The 16,829-nt window shown below is 36.7% G+C and overlaps 1 protein-coding gene across 1 annotated transcript; it reads right to left on the bottom strand.

Annotated features, from left to right (window-relative positions):
- Positions 1-222: 222 nt before the first annotated feature.
- rpl38 (ribosomal protein L38) lies at positions 223-4,110 on the bottom strand. The gene is made up of 5 exons (XM_084434579.1): positions 3,995-4,110; positions 3,788-3,813; positions 3,408-3,468; positions 1,990-2,112; positions 223-293 (listed from the first exon to the last, which is right to left on the bottom strand). Exons 2-5 carry the CDS (start codon positions 3,788-3,790, stop codon positions 268-270), a joined length of 213 nt encoding a protein of 70 aa, XP_084290705.1. The 5' UTR covers positions 3,791-3,813; positions 3,995-4,110; the 3' UTR covers positions 223-267.
- Positions 4,111-16,829: the final 12,719 nt, after the last annotated feature.

Below are 16,829 nucleotides of genomic sequence, written 5' to 3'. Positions count from 1 at the left end.
ATCATTTACAATCAATGTTAAAAACAAAAGATGCCCTAAATATCAGCATTTATTTGAATGAATGTTTTTGTAAAAATGCAATTTGCTGACCAATTTAATGTCCTTAAAATTGCAATTCTTTAAAAAATATATATCTTACTGACCCCCCAAAAAACAGGCATGTATACTTTGCACAACAGATCAAAAACTGTGAACAGTATAGAGACACACAAACGAAACCACTTAATGTTTTCCCAATTTTATTCCAACATTTTGTACAAGAGACATCTATTTCAGCTCCTTCACAGCCAGACCTGAAACCAGAGAGAGAGAGAGGGGTTACATTTACAGTAATGCTTGTGAAGGGACCAAGTCAAGGTATGACAGCTATAAGTGTTAGTGAACCGGTGGAACTGAAATCTCGGAGTGATGCGAAACTCAGCACTAGGTCCATCATTAATCTAGCAAGCGTGTAAATGCACAATGGGCACAGGACAAGCCCAAAGTGTTTGGACAACTTGCACACTTCTCACAAACACCTAATGTTTCCAGTCGGTTGGCATTTGAGAATTAAAATCAAGTAAAGGATCTCACAAAAATTAAAATTAAACCCAATTAAGAGCTCAACTATAATACATAAACAGCTTTACTTCAAGCCTGAACATGTTAACATTCCCTGTTTATAGGTGACTGTTCCCATCACTGACTCAACCCTGGTAAATTAACATTTCAAGATGCATTACGTTCATTCTATATCCAACAAAAATGGAATTTCTACAGTCAAACATTTAGTCTAAGGGTACGTTTACACGACAATGATATGCTTAAAGGTTGTATCAGTGATTTCAGGCCCCCCCCAAAAAATGATCACATTCATCTAATCTTTCCTAACGAACCGCTTGCTGCCCGCCCCATAAGCATGCTGTTAAAAAACCTCGTCTCTGTAGGCAGCCTAGGCTCTGAGATCTGCACACAAAAACAATTGGTTTCACCAACCACTCAAAACCAAAACAAATAGTGTTCCAACCAATCACCGACAGGGGGAGGGTGTTGTGAGGTTTTGAGCCAGCTTCTTCTTCAGCTCCGACTTCGCATGCAGCCGTGCACGAGCACAAATCCTCACAACACCCTCCCCCTGTCGGTGATTGGTTAGAACACTATTTGTTTTGGTTTTGAGTGGTTGGTGAAACCAATTGTTTTTGTGTGCAGATCTCAGAGCCTAGGCTGCCTACAGAGACGAGGTTTTTTGACGGCATGCTTATGGGGCGGGCAGCAAGCGGATCGTTAGGAAAGATTAGATGAATGTGATCTTTTTTTTTTGGCCTGAAATCACTGATACAACCTTTAATACGGAGAAGTTTTTCCTTTGAGGTTTCCGCATACAGACGACATCATTGTCAAAATGATCTCCAATAACATGGATACGCGAAAACGAATAAAAAACCCAGTATTCTGCTGCCAGGCCATTAGATGGCGATGAAACACTAGACTGAACATGTAATACGCATGTGCATGATGTCATCATCTCCAGAGATTCCTGTTTTTGAATACAAGGGAGACCGGTTTCAATAACTTGCACTTTGAAACCCGTTTTCAAAACATTGCGTTTTCAGGCAACCAAAACGAACGTTCTTGTAAACGAACGGCCAAAACGCATACGGTGAAAACGGTGTCATGTAAACAGCCCCTAAATCAGTGGTTCTGAACCAGGGGCCTCAAACTTCCAAGGGGACGTCAAAACGACTTTTTAAAGATTATTTAAAAGACAAAATGCGACAAATAGGAATACTCCACATGTATTAATTCAATTTGTGTTTACTTCGAGAATGACTTTAGCCGGATGAAGGTAATGAGAAATCCGTTCACATGATAGTTTTAATCAGAGTATTGTCTTAATCGGCTTAATATCAGAATATTGTCGTCCATGTAAACGTACTGACTGATGTGTTCTGTTATAATCTTAATTGCATGTCATCACTGCGGTTTGATTGGGTGTTGTTGAAGACTGACCTGGTGGCAGGGACTGCTTGAGCTTCTCAGCCTTCTCTTTGTCTGTGATGACCAATGTGTACAGGTATCTGCTGCAGCGGACCTTGAACTTAACATTGTCTTTGTTCTTCTTGATCTTGACAGCTGTAGGAAAACATGAATTTAGAGAAGTCATCAATACAAGTGAACATTTTTCCAACAGCCAACGCAGAAGCTAAATATGCGTATACGCATTTAATGTGTTAAAATAGCAATAGTATTATTTGCACAATACTTGTCACAAACTCAGGCCTCTGAAATTCATTCATTTTTGTACATTATGTCCTTTTAGACCAACAGTACAAAATCTGTTCAATCTTAAGCCAGTGCTTGTCAATCCGGGTCCCGGAAGACCCAAGTACTGCACATTTTGGATGTCTGTCTTATTTAACACTCGATTTACATCAGCTTATTTCAAGGTGCGTGACAGCTATAAGTGTTAGTGAACCGGTGGAACTGAAATCTCGGAGTGATGCGAAACTCAGCACTAGGTCCATCATTGCTCTAGCAAGCGTGTAAATGCACAGTGGGCACAGGACAAGCCCAAAGTGTTTGGACAACTTGCATACTATAGTCTCTTGCCTTGACCACACTAATACGTTTTCATTTGACAATGCATCTTTTTCTCTCTGTTTTGGCCTTCTATCCACACACTGAGACGCCATTATCATCAACTAAGACTGAGGTTTTTGAAAAACCCCTCCTAAGTGGATAAATGTGAAACAAAAAAAATAAAATTCACATTGTAGTACTGTAGTGTGGACTGTGAAAATGACGTGACGCATATCGTACCCACTGATATCTATGTTTATAACGCCAATGTTGTGCCTGCTGATTACTGTCAATGTTGCAAAGGATAAATGCTCCTTTGTAGAATCAATCTTCATACTACTTTCTGCAAAGATGACTCACAATTGCTGAAAAAACAACAATTGCGTTTTAGACCATACGGTTTTGAGGGAGACAAAAGTGAGCATTGGGATATTTTAGCAATAAAATGATCGTGCCAGAAGAACATTGTGTGAACTTTATGTCTGCTCTCTCTGAATAATCTAATGAGCTTTTATAACGATTTACACATGTACATTAAGTTGATTTAAGCATTTTCAGACGTTTCAGTGTGGATGAGCAACTTTTGGAAAACGCTAGTGCGCGTAAACAGCGTTTTCAAATGTGTCCGGGTTTATGTAGACAGAGCATCTGAACCTGAAATGAGTGTCAAATGTTCAAAATGTGCAGTCCTCTAGGATTGAGATACACTGCCATCAGTTCTGTGAAAACTTGAAAAGCATCAAAACAAACCACCTGACACAATATACAGTACTACACCAGCAATACATGAAATGAAAAGCCACCTCAGAGATCATAAATGGATTATGACTGGTTTATTTTAAACTTACACTTGGCATCCTTCCTTCTTGCTGTAAGCAGGAAATCTTTGATTTCTTCAATTTTGCGTGGCTGTTAAGAAAAAAAACGCACATTTGAGATCTTGCCATTCACATATAGCACTCATAGTAATGCTAAAATCAGAATCATGGTTTCTCAACAGCCTAAGCTTTCCACTTGTTTCTGATTCTGACATTCTAGATTATCCACAAGCGTGAAAATCATGTTTTAGCATTAGCCACATTCTGCGTTCCCATGATCCTATTCCTACAGACTTCTTCTAAGTTAATTTATACAGATTATTTTTAAACAAATGGCACTAAAACAGATAAAACAGAACAATCCATTTATTAGCAAAACAACATTAATGCAAATACAAACACAATCTCACCATTTTGTTTCAGGTGCGGCTCGACCCTGCAATGCAACAAAACAGACTTTATTGTAACACTTTTGTAAACAACTTCCGGTAAATATTCCGTTTAATGACACATTTATACATATGCTTTCACACCAAACATTCTACAAATGTGTATATTGTTGGATGGATGCAGATTTACACGGATTATTTTGACAGAGCTAAACTGCTAACACTTACACGTCCTGCGAGCGAGAGGGGAAAAGGGGCGGGACTTCCGCGTGAATCCGTCATATAAAGCGCTACGGTGGCTCGAGAGGGGCTTTCCAGTCTAGCAAGTCAAAACTCACAGTGACATCTACTGTTTAAGCATGGATATGTGTTCATGTCATTTATTCATATATAGACTATAATTGAACATATTTGTACTTAAAATACTTAAAACTGTCACACCATTTAATATTAACAATTTGCGCCATTTAAATAAAAATACAGTTTATCATCGTTGTTATTGTGTTGTTGCTATACACTTCATTTTCTTCATATTTTGACATAAAATAGACACAAAAAGAAAAAATGAGAGAATGAGAGAAAGAGAAAATGAAAAAAAATCCAAACATTCTTAAATTCTAACCCTAAATCTTGATATTGAATAAAGAAAAGGTTTTATGTTTATTACCCAGGATAATGTTTTTTTTTTTTGTTTTTTTTTTAAGCAAAGTACTGGTTACAAAAATGTTGCTGGATATTAACAATCTTCAGATCATAATCATTCTTTAGGAATGTGTTAAATTAAACATGACACTGGAATAAATTGGTGCATAGAATTAAAAAGTCATGGTCCAACAAATATATATCAGGTCATTAGCTTAAGATCAACCACATTTCTCTCATTACATTTATGGTCTCACTGTGTATATAATGAGGTGTAGTTAAAGATAAATATTGGGACTGGCATTATTATTTATGCTATTATTATTATTATTATTATTAGATTACACTGTAAAAAAATATATATTGTTGGTTTAACTTAAAAAAAAGTAAGTAACCTGGTTACCTTGAAATGTTGAGTTCATTGAAATTAAAAATTTGAGTTAATACAATGAAGGAGAATGGTTTAATCAACACAAAATAAAAAAATTATGTTATCTGAACAACATTAATTATCGATTAATAAAAAATCGATTTGACAAAAAAAAAAGTTGTGATGATAAAAAAGTTGATAAAAAAGTTGTGATGATAAATCGTGTGTGTGTGTGTGTGTGTGTGTGTGTGTGTGTGTGTGTGTGTGTGTGTGTGTGTTGACCAATTATAAGAACCAACAACCAAAAGTGAATCACTGATTTGCTAGATCTGATTCTAAACAGCCATCAGTTCAAACAAGTTATGCACATCTGCCATGCATACACATGCACATCAATAATTCACACATCTGGCTTTTGAATTTATTTCACCTCATCTGCTGGATTCTTGAGTGACATCTGCAGCTTCTCTGCACTTAATTAATAAAGGTATAGACGCCAGCACTGCCCTCCTCACACTAATTACGGTCCCACTGGCTCATATGTGTTTCGGCCCACGATCCCACAGCTCGCTCCCCTCCACTGAGCAGAATGCTGATTGGGTTCATTTGGCTCAGTGTATTTGCTGCTTCCATTCAAGGAATTGATTAAAGCCTGTCCGACCTCAGTGAGATGTTAACGAAGGTAGGTTTGGTGCAGGTTGGGCATTAAAACTTAAAATCTGAAAAGCATATTTCAGATGGCTGATGAGGAGCAAATGTCCCCATCTTCCAGTGCTCATAGGCATTTATCATACTATATTTTATATATGATGTTTCCATATTTTTTACAGTCACTTTGATGCAATGGCACTAGATGGCAGATTAAGCTCATGAAACAAAAACAGCTGTATGAATCATGAGAGAAGGAGAGGAAAGAGGGCACTCTCTGACCATTTACTGAGCCTGTATTTTCCATATACATATTTCCATATACTTCAGTCCTCTGACTCTGTAACGCTGTAACAGAGTAAAGCTGTAAAGCTGATTCTTACTGATTGATGTGTTATTATGCAAAATATTTGCTAGCATTCTCATTCATTTCAGTCGCAGTTGGTTGTGATCCAACCTTGACCCTTTTGATCAGACTTGATTTCCACTTGCTAGACTCACTTTGAAGGAGGGACCTGAGGAATCAGATCAATATATAGAAACTAGAAATGGTCATCTTGGCAGCAAGGTTTGCATGGGCAGGCATACATTTTCTTTAATTTTATATGATTAAAAAAAATAATAATTATTGAGCAACCTGTTCAAAATTCTCACCTGGTGAAACTTTAATTCGCGCAATTAGTGTGCTACAGACTTCAGGGTCAGACTTCTGAATATGTTTACATGAAATAGCCAATCATTTTGAAATGAAGCTGCCATAAGCGTATAGTCATGAAAATGTAAGCCCCTGTATGTCGCAAGTCTCTAAACTTTAACTAAACAATTTAATAATCAATTAAAAAGGAATTTATACCTGTATGATATTACGCTGTAGCCACATTGGACCAGCGGTTTGGAAAATGGATGGATGGATAATTCTGCTGCGGGCGCCATCTTCTGGCGAAACGTGGGAGTTAATTTGGCAACACCCTCACAGTGCATTATTGGTATTCTCTAGATGTTGAGTGCGTCAGAAATACTTATTTTGTCACAGGACATGCGATTTCGGATGTACGATGTAGCCTATCTGTTGTACATTTGTTATAGCGGTGATATGGGATTGAATGAGTGTACTCGATATATAACGTCCACTATGGTTTCGGACACCACTACAAATGGCTGTCCCTTAAATAGTTCCCAGGGTATAGGGGGATTTTGGACTCAGCCAGTGTCTCCAGAAGTCGACTCTCCATTGAAAATGAATGGAATCATATAGCTCTGTGTCGCTGGTGGTGAACGTGGCTTCAAAAGTCACCATAAAATCAAAATTGACAATTCTTTTTTTTATATAATATTCCAGTATTTATTATAAATGATTTATCCATGCACAAAATGTTTTAGAAATTCATGTGCCCTTGTAATGTCTAATCCAAATAACTCCCCATCCCTCTTGCGGTGACCTCATCTCTTCTCTGATGATGTGTTTACCGGTGCGAGGGCGGGACAACCTGTCACTCACATGATATCCACCAATAGCAAACCACAACCATCCAATCAAATTCCCATGGACGAATATGTACATCACAACAGGGAAGAAAAGACTAGCAGAACTTTCATTTCATGCCGAAGAAATCATTTCTGCATCTTGCTAGCATGGTGTTCAATTCCAATGTTTTGTGCCATTTATTTTTCACTATACAAAAAATTACTCATTGCAACAAAAATAATCTCCTTAGGCATTTTTCACAATGGACTACCACAGCAGCACAGGGCTTTCCTTACACACCGTCTCTAAGACATTAGAATAGATGCGTGCCAAGTCTTCAGGCTCCATTTCGACTAACGCACATCGTCAGTAATGACACGCAGTTCATCACTCCGCCATTCAGGTGAGACAAACACAAGCTTCACTGTGTGTATAGCCAGAAGTAATGTGTGGTGCTGGCCCAGCATCAATCATGGTTTGGATTCTGCTGGAACCATACATGGGAATAAGAAGCAGGGTTCATCCAACCATCATTAGTTTTGCTCAACTTAATTTCATCCTTAATTTCAAACCTGTAGCGCTGTAGGGCTTCACAGGGATGGTATATATCTTGAGCTGGGATAAGACAAGAGCCCCTGGAGTGGAAATAGCAGTGGTAGAATAACGTAAAATGGAATTTTCAATTAGGTTTCCATCGGTTGAGGATTTTACACATGAATACGGAATTGAACCAAAGGTAAGTGTTCTCATGAGTCCTCGGCCTACACAGACACATTTTCTTCCACAGGAATATATTTATACAGTCCCACAACGGGGTTGAATTTGACATGGGATTTTCCCTCATCTTTATATGCATTATGTGCATTGATCGGCTAGTATTGATTCTCACATCCTGGATTATAAGATGCTATCTGAAAGCAATCATACTGACTTCAGAGGATGAAGGACATCATTTTTTCAAGGGATCAGAAAGGGCTATTTCACCATGTGATAGGAACATTACAGGCCATTCAGAGCTGGATCCAAGTTAACGTACAAAAGTTTGAGGTCAGTAAGATTTCTTAAAAATACTTTTATTTTGCAAGGATGCATTAAATTGATCAAAAGTTACAGATGTTTGCTTTGTTACAATATATATATATATATATTTTTTTTATTAATTCATAAATTAATTAATAATAATTAATAATAAGAAGAAATGTTTCTTAAGCACCACATCAGCATATTACCGATATAATGATTTTTGAAGAATCATGTGACACTGAATACTGGAGTAATGATGAATGATGAATGAAAATATCTTTGCATCACAGAAATAATTAAAACAGAAAAGTGATTTTAATTTGTATTTAACTGGTTTTCAAATAAATGGAGCCTCAGTGAGCATATTAGAGACATTTGTATGATTCAAATTTAGGATGTTAATGATTAATCAACTACCAACTACCAATTTCTTGTTGTCAATAAATTGCACAGATGCATTTTGGTAATCATCCAACTAGTGAACTAAAAGCATGGCATGCTTATTCCATAAGTTGATGTTGTAACTACACCATTTTGAGGGCAAATATTTCATATCAATTTTTCAACGCTTTTGCGTTCTCTCGCAAAAGTTCTGCATTCCCCTGAGAAGCTGCATTTCCTCGCAAAACTTTTGTGTTCCTCCAAGATACTTTGCGTTTCCTCTCAAAACTTTTGCGTTCCCCAAGAAAATGTTGTATTCGCTTGCAAAACTTTTGCGTCCCCCCAATATTTTTTTCCATCCCCATTCCCCTTATATTTGTGTATTCTCTCTAAATATATTTTTTTTCTAAGAAACATATTTCATTATATTTTCAGTGACTGTTTTTAGAAGACCCTTAAAAGCATGAAATGGACTTGTTTTTCTGGTTCTGGTTTTGTAATCACATCTCACGATATTCACAGGTGAAGGAGTTTGCGTTCTTGTTGAGTACAATACCGAAAAAATTGTTACATGAACATTTGGAGTCTTCCGTGTTCTGATGTATTAATGTTAACCGTGAAGACATGAAAGACATGATGTTAAAGAATATTGCAGCAGTTCGCTCAAGAAAAAAAAAATTTAATCTTCAAATTTTAGTTCCTATTTTCATTTTACATAACTTCTTCCTACATTAGTATTTTCTGAAAGTCAGCATTCTGTCAGCATCCTTTTCTCAAATTGACAGTCTCCTGACTTCCTGTCCCGAGCTGTCTGCCATGATGCCGCCCATCTATGCTGGGCTGCCGACTTTTCTTGCCGTCCATGTGCCTGTCAGTCTTCCAGAACCAGGCTTCCAGCATTTCTACCCACTTTGTCAGTTCTGGTCGACAGCAGGACTATTTCAGTTGTCTTTTCTGCTCTTGGCTGAAATGCAGCGTTCTGTTGCCTGCACCTCTTAATGTAAAAAGGACTGCCAGAGTTGCTGAATATCTAGTATGCTCCAGAATTTATACTGTATTAGTACATCTGAGACACTGGACTGACATATGCCGGAGACATTTGATGATAGACTTTGGCATATTTCCCATCTTTATCATCCATTTGGCTGAATCAGAGCTTAAAAAGATGAAAAGCGTTGGGGTTATTGTTCTCTGATGAGAAACTGCAGCTCTAATGGAATCAGGCACCTGAATTTTCTCCGACTGCCTCCCTGAATCACTGTCTCCCATCTAAGTGTTTTTCTTATTACCTGAACTGCATGGGAGCTGAGCCAGCAGGTTTCCATTTAGCTAATCAGACTTTTATATTTACATATATCCATATCTGCCATCATTTACATTATAGCATTTAGTGGACCATTACTCCTTGGAATACCAGGCCTGGGCATTCTTGTGCTCAAATTGGACAATGTATTGCTCTATAACAGGGCTTGGCTTTCTTTTGAGGACCGGGATATGCGAGGCAGACACAATTTAACACTATGATCTGAAGCCTAAATGTATATTAACTTAAAACAATTAAGAAAATTGACTGTCATTTGCTGGACAGTTCAGATTTATTTTCATTTATATGTGCCCTAAAATGTAAAACTATTATATAAATGTTTTTATTTTATTTTATAGAATTTAATATAAAAAATATTTTGCATTAAAATGATTTAAAATGTGAAATATTGTATGTTTTTATTTTATAACATTTATTATAAAAAATATTTTTACATAAACATTTCTGTCAAGTGCAGGACAGTTCAGTCATTTTTATTCATATGTGCCCAAAATGTAAAAATATTGTGTTGACATTTTTATTATGTAAATTGTATTATCAAAATAATAATACATAATTTTTAAAAAAAAAAATCAATTTAAAACGGCCATTTAGTGAGAAATCTCTTTGAAGTATTTGGAGCCATTATGCAATTCTTACATATTTGTGCTGATGATTATTGGTTAGTGCAAAATGAACTTGATCTTGTCCAAATATGCCTTATTTACTTTCTTTTTTCTAAGTCGATAAAAAGCCAAATTTCATCTGAGCTGAGCTGTGGCTTAGTGGTAAGTGCTAAACCTTAGTACTCAAGTTGAATGCATTCTGTGTCGTGACCCGTTTTCATGATCCCTCTGTCTCCCTGAATAGTGTTCCCCCTAATCTCTGTCAATAAAATGTGGCATGCAACCCCCCCTAAAAAGTCAAGATTCGCATTTGCTTTTAAAGTTTCCTCATACTCAAAATAAAACACCATATCTACAATTTATTACATTTGACTGGAGACTGGAAAGCATATCATTTAGTTCAGAGGGACTGGGCTGCAGAAATGAAAACAGCTTTGTGTTGTGGTGGACGCTGACATTCTGATATAGTGTTCCATATCACACATGGGGTAATTCTGCATTCTGCTGTTGCCTGCATGCTGCTCCTTTGAGCCATTCAAAGCTCCGTCTCCACATCATCTCCAAACCCAGCTGAACCTTTACCCTGTTTTACTCTGCTGCACAGGAACTAACTTATTAAATATTTATGGTCTTTAAGAATGTTATTTACCAGCTTCAGTCCCACAGTCTCTTGATTTCCAGTGCTTGGTGAATTGCACTCCATAAGACAACCTGCAATGACCTTGGGTTTGAAAAGTTGTTTGAAAATGTCAACTCTAAGTTTTCCAATTAGAAATCATTGATTTCAGTTACTTTTGAACGGTTTCAAATAGAATTGTGTCATTTTGGCGCCATTATTGGCAAAACAGAATTGCAATCTGTTTGGGCTGCTCTCATTAATATTGTATGTTGGCATTATGAAAGGATAACTGACTAATCAGTGGTATGCAAAACTAGAATGATAAGAATTAATGACTATAATTGATTTGACCATTTACATGGCCGTTCAAAAGTTTGGGGTCGGTAAGATTAAAAAAAAAAAGGCTCTAATGCTCATGAGCTGCATTATAAATACCGTAAAAGCAGTAATACTGATGTTAAACATTATCACAATTTAAAATAACTGAGAGTTGAGTAAACTTCAGAGAGTTGAAGCCCAGGGCAGAATCATTTTCTCCAAACATTTTTCAAAGGTTGTCCTGTCAACAGTGACTTGGTGGATTCAGAGAAGGTGAGACACAGTGTTCTTTTCTTATTATCATCATCATCAAGTCTGGGAACTAAAGGTGCATGCAAAGCCGGTCTTGCATTTTTGACTCTTGCATTCTTTGATTTTACCTGTTGTTGTATTTTTATCCCGCTGTAACCTCTAGATCAAAACATACTCATAATCTGCTGCAATCAAATATTGCCCTTACCTTTAGATTAAAGATGTAAGATGTCGATTCAGGGTCCTCGGTGGTGCCTCTAACCGGTTCAATCTTGGATTTGAATATTGGCGTTTACCAATATTAATATTTCAGTACAAAAAGAAAAATCATGAAATATTGATAGGGATTTTTTTTTTTTTTTTACAAATCACCACAACATGATTTCGTTTTATTTAAAAAATATTCAGAGTAATACAAAGACAAAAATTTCAAACGAAAAAATAACATAAACACGTAAAAGTTTTCACCCGAATTGCGGCCCCCAAAAAAACCCCTCAAGGCTAGCCCTGCTACAGGCCACCTTCTAACTAAGGGCTGTCATTATAGTACAGCCAATTCCATTATATGGTAAAACTTTGGACTTATCCTAGTCCTTTATTAACATACGCTTGCAGAAGCACATATTTAAAAGATCCTATTTCCTTTTCACACCTATTTTATGCAGCACATACACAAAAGCTTTATTTGGTAAGTTTTTCTATCGCAGCCCTTTTGACCTTTCTCTAGTTTCCCACATTTTCTATGTCTGATGTTCACAGTTCCCCTTTAAAAATACATGTGGCCCTAACAACCTAGACAGTTTGCGACCACATACACCCACACACATAACACTTCTAACAATGACCCTTAAGTTCGCAGCCGCAGGTCAAGCTCAAATTGCTTTAAGTAATTCGAGTTTGTCCTGCAAATTCAGCACATCCTCATCTGAGCCATCTGTTTCATTTTCAACCATAAAACTGTTCACAATATGTATTATTTTCTTATTAAATAGTTTGACTCGTCTGATAATTTTTATTAACTGCTGTGCACGACGAATTAGTCCATTCCTGCGTCTTAGCGGAAGATCTTCTCCAGCGCCTTTCTCTCCTTCTTCTCCGTCTTGCAAACTCTCCTTGCGTTGTCCCTCCGGAGATGTTCAACCATAAGATCGTCCATAAAAATCTCAACCTTGTCTGTTACATGAACATTTCTTATTTCTGGGTCATCTCCATCCGTTACATTCAAAGCGTGCAAATAGTCTTTAATATATACCATTTCTGGGTATTTATCAGAAGAATTCCTAATCATTTGTTCTCCAGTTCCAACATTTATTACACTGTGTAAACTTCAATAAGCTATTGAGCTCAGCATCAGCTGAAATATTGTCAATAATGAGAGCAATCTTATAGTTAGCTTTTAAAACTGGTGAGGAAAGCTCTCCAAATACAATGATTGATTCTTTAAGAGGCCCTTAAAGGGTTAGTTCACCCAAAAAGTTAAATTCTGTCATTAATTACTCACCCTCATGTCGTTCTAAACCTGTAAGACTTTCGTTCATCTTCGAAACACAAATGAAGATCTTTTTGATGAAATCTGAGAGCTTTCTGTCTCCCTCCATTGACTGCTACGTAACTGACCCTTGGCCACTTATAAAACTAGGCTTAGTCCAAATTGTAGTCCTGATTGCTTTATATGATGAACAGATTAGTTCAGGCTTTTATTCACATACAAACATTGATCAGAGAACATAAACAGAAGGTCAACCAAACCCGCTTGACGCATGAGAACAAACCTGTTGCAGAAGCTCAAACATGCTGCATAACATGAGAATGAACCTCATTGGTTCTTGCAGAAGCTCAAACATGCTGCGTAACACAAGAATAAACCTCATTGGTTCTTGCAGAAGATCTAACATGATGTGTAACATGAGAATGAACCTCATTGGTTATCGCATGTCAAGCGAACATGCTTGAGCTTCCGTTTACCACAACTAATGTGTGAGTTGATGAATGTTTATATTTGAAGCCTAAATTCAATCTGTTCATCATATAAAGAGTTCGAGTCTTCAGAAGATTTGGACTAAGCCGCTCAATTCATATGGATTCGTTTTAAGATCTCTATGAAGTTTTTGAAGCGTCAAAGTATCAGTTGTGTTGCTGTCAATGGAGGGAGACAGAAAGCTCTCAGATTTCATCAAAAAGATCTTCATTTGTGTTCCCGAAGATGAACTAAATTCTTACGGATTTGGAACGACGAGGGTGAGTAATTAATGAATGAATTTTCATTTTTGGGTGAACTAACTCTAAGTATGACTGAACATGCTGCCTATTTATTTATAGTTTTCTCTCTCATCGAATTGAATTCACACTGACAAATTTTAAAGAGCAAATTATTTTGAGTATTTTTGTACAGTGTTCCATCAGTTTCAGTAAAAGAGCACAGATGTTTAACAACCGTTAATGGAAACAAATGTCATGAAATTATTCAGAATAAATTATTCAGAATAAGTTTCAGAATAAATAAATAAATAATATATATATATATATATATATGGAGAAACCACGATCATCTTCAAGATGTTGAGCAAAGCAGGAACGGGGTTAATGCTGCATAGCTATGCACATATGCAGAGTAAACAAGCCATTTACATTCCACAGTTGTCTCGTTTTTCTAATCTAGTAGAGTTTGCTTGGTTAAATATGTATAGTTGCAAGATGTTGAAAGCATATTTGATCAGAACTTCACACAACATGTTAAAACTGCTGATGAGTCGAAAGACTGCAAAATGAGCAATGAAGATCTGAACAAATTTCAGGAGCGCCGCATTAAAAATATGCCTTGAAAGGCTAATCTTAAAGAAAATCCCTGACTGAATGTCAAAAAGCTAAAGTGGTGGTATTCTTCTCTTTATTTCTTTATCCATGGGCTGATTAAGTGTTTGAGCTTAGTGAGTGTATATCAACAAAAGAAATTGAGAAGAGAGATCCGTGAAGCGTGGCGCACTGGCTATTAGTTTCCCTTAGCTGAGGATTCAAATCAACAAGTTTAGTGATCCTTGAGACTAATAACATCTATTTATGGATTTACCTCGATTTGCATTGTGTGTTAGACGGCCACAAACAAAGACACGCACTCCAAACAGACTGCTCTTCATTACTTTTGTCTTTAATTGGGTTGCAGTATAATTTGTCAAAAACGGAAAAGATTGGTTTGCGAGTAAAATTTATGAAGATTGATGGAGGTACAGGGAGGGAATGACTGTAAGTGAGGTATTGAGAGAAAGAGATGAGGCAGACACTTTGCCAAGACCATTAAATCCAAAGGAAACTTTTTTTTCAGCACCATGTGAGAAAGTTTTGTGATGGAATAGTGATTTTCAAGGTGATTAAAAAGCCATTACAGAAACGACTCTCTCAGGTAATTCGAAAGGTAGTTATTCAAACCCTTTTTGAGAAGCCTGGTAGGGAAGAGCACGCATTAAAGAAATGTCAGTTATTAGACGAAGATATTATGCAGGATTGTCCTTCTGAGAATGCGCCGAGCAGAAATATTCTGTCTTTCTTAAAACAGGCAAATACTCCGCAATTGATTATCCTTGTGTCTGATTTATATTTTTATCGTTGTTTTTCTCAGAGTGTTGAAACATCTCAGGAAAATAATGAAAAATGTAAGCCTTTCCTTTATCAAGAGCAGCCTATCAGTTTTGGATTTGAACAGTTCTGTACAGTTACGGTTGACTGTGTGTGGTGTGTGTCAATTTGAAATTGGAAGTTTCTCTGAAAGAGTTTTCCAATATGCAACTTTCTGTCTGTTCTTTTAAGAACACATATGCAAATAATCTAATAGAAGGTGATGATTTATTTGGTGGAAGTAAAAAAAAACCTTTGACTTTATACCCTTGAGCGCAATTCTGTAAAGACGACTGAGAAATTTTGCTCCAAAAGGTAAGGCAAGTGAATAAAAGCCCTCTTAGAAAATATTAATGGATATTTCAGGTTTTTTTTTGTTCACTGGTTTCTATAATAAATCTTGCAAGACATCGTCAGCCCTGCCTTTAACTAAGCATATTTGATCCTTGACATTTTGTTCGACATTCATTGCATCAGATCAGTAAAAAAGAGACAACCTTGCGAAGTTAGGATCTGAAGATGACTCTGTCCTTTTACCCATCCTATTGGTGGATGGGAAATGTAATTGCAAATGTATGCAAATCTAATAGTTTGATTAAATAACACTTGCAGAACTTTAGTTGCCACTGCCAGTGTCGGTTGTACCATAATGAGATTTTTGTCATTTCTAATTACAGTAGAATGAGATGAAGTTTTTACTGTTAATTTCATATTTCTGCCGTTCGATTCCAGGCCTCATTACATACGCATGGAGCTACATCTCATTCTACATTAGTTTAATTAAAGATTTTTAAATACATCTTTATCAGCTCAATCATTAATTGAGGATGAAGAGGAGAGGGAAAACAAGTGAAAGTCCTCCATCTGTCCATCACTCCATTAGCCATCTTTAAATGTATTAAGATACAGAATTCAGAAATGGAAAATTAATTGAAGTATCTAATTCAATTTCCTTCCTCATCTCTCACTTTGATTGAATTCCCAGAGACCCCTGCTTCTGTATCCTACAGGCTTCAAACCTCCTCATTCCACTGTTACAGTGATTGCAATAAAACCAGCTCACCTTTGTGAGTCAGACAGCCAGGTTTCCTGAACTAAACAGAATAAAATGGATATGTCTGGGAAAGTTTATAGGGACGTTTGCACTGCCAATTTAAGCTTGTGCAAGTTATTGCAAGCTATCAATTTTGAGCAAAGATTTCAGAACTATAGGGACATTAAAAATAAGCTTCTCAAAAGTGATTTAGTTTGAGGATGATATTTATTTGTGACACATAGACTCTCTGGCAGATAATAAACATTTCAGGCACATCGACTGATCTGAAAAACAAGGGGGGACTGGCGAAGCAGTTGTACACTTCTTTTACACTGTACTTAATAACTCGCAGACTAGCCTATTACAAATCTAACTATTCTTTTGTATTAGAAACTTTTATATGTGCCACAAGTACTTGCAGCAGGTATGTTCATTTTTGCAAACGCATGTTTTTAATAGCCTAAGCAACTAGATAAGACAGCTTGGGGTGTGTTTGTGCAGTTTACATTGTAAAACGTCAATTTGTAGTCAAGTTATGTTTACCACAGGCTTTATTTTGCACATAAAAAAACAAAAAAAACATTATAAAACATGGAAAATCTTTGACATCATGCCTGCACCACTCTGGCTGTTTAAGTCCATTTTTTTTATGCCCTTCCTTCGCTAACTTCGGCCCTGTCCCAAATGGTCACTTTCGGTCTTGTGGACTTACAATGGCTGCCGCGTGCACGTGTCCGTTAAGTCCGTGAGACCGCAGTGTGTCCCATTTTT

Source organism: Rutilus rutilus (genome assembly GCF_951802725.1).
Source record: "Rutilus rutilus genome assembly, chromosome: 16".
NCBI lineage: Eukaryota > Metazoa > Chordata > Actinopteri > Cypriniformes > Leuciscidae > Rutilus > Rutilus rutilus.
The sequence above is the reverse complement of the archived record's forward strand: the minus strand, read 5'-3'. Positions and strand labels throughout refer to the sequence as shown.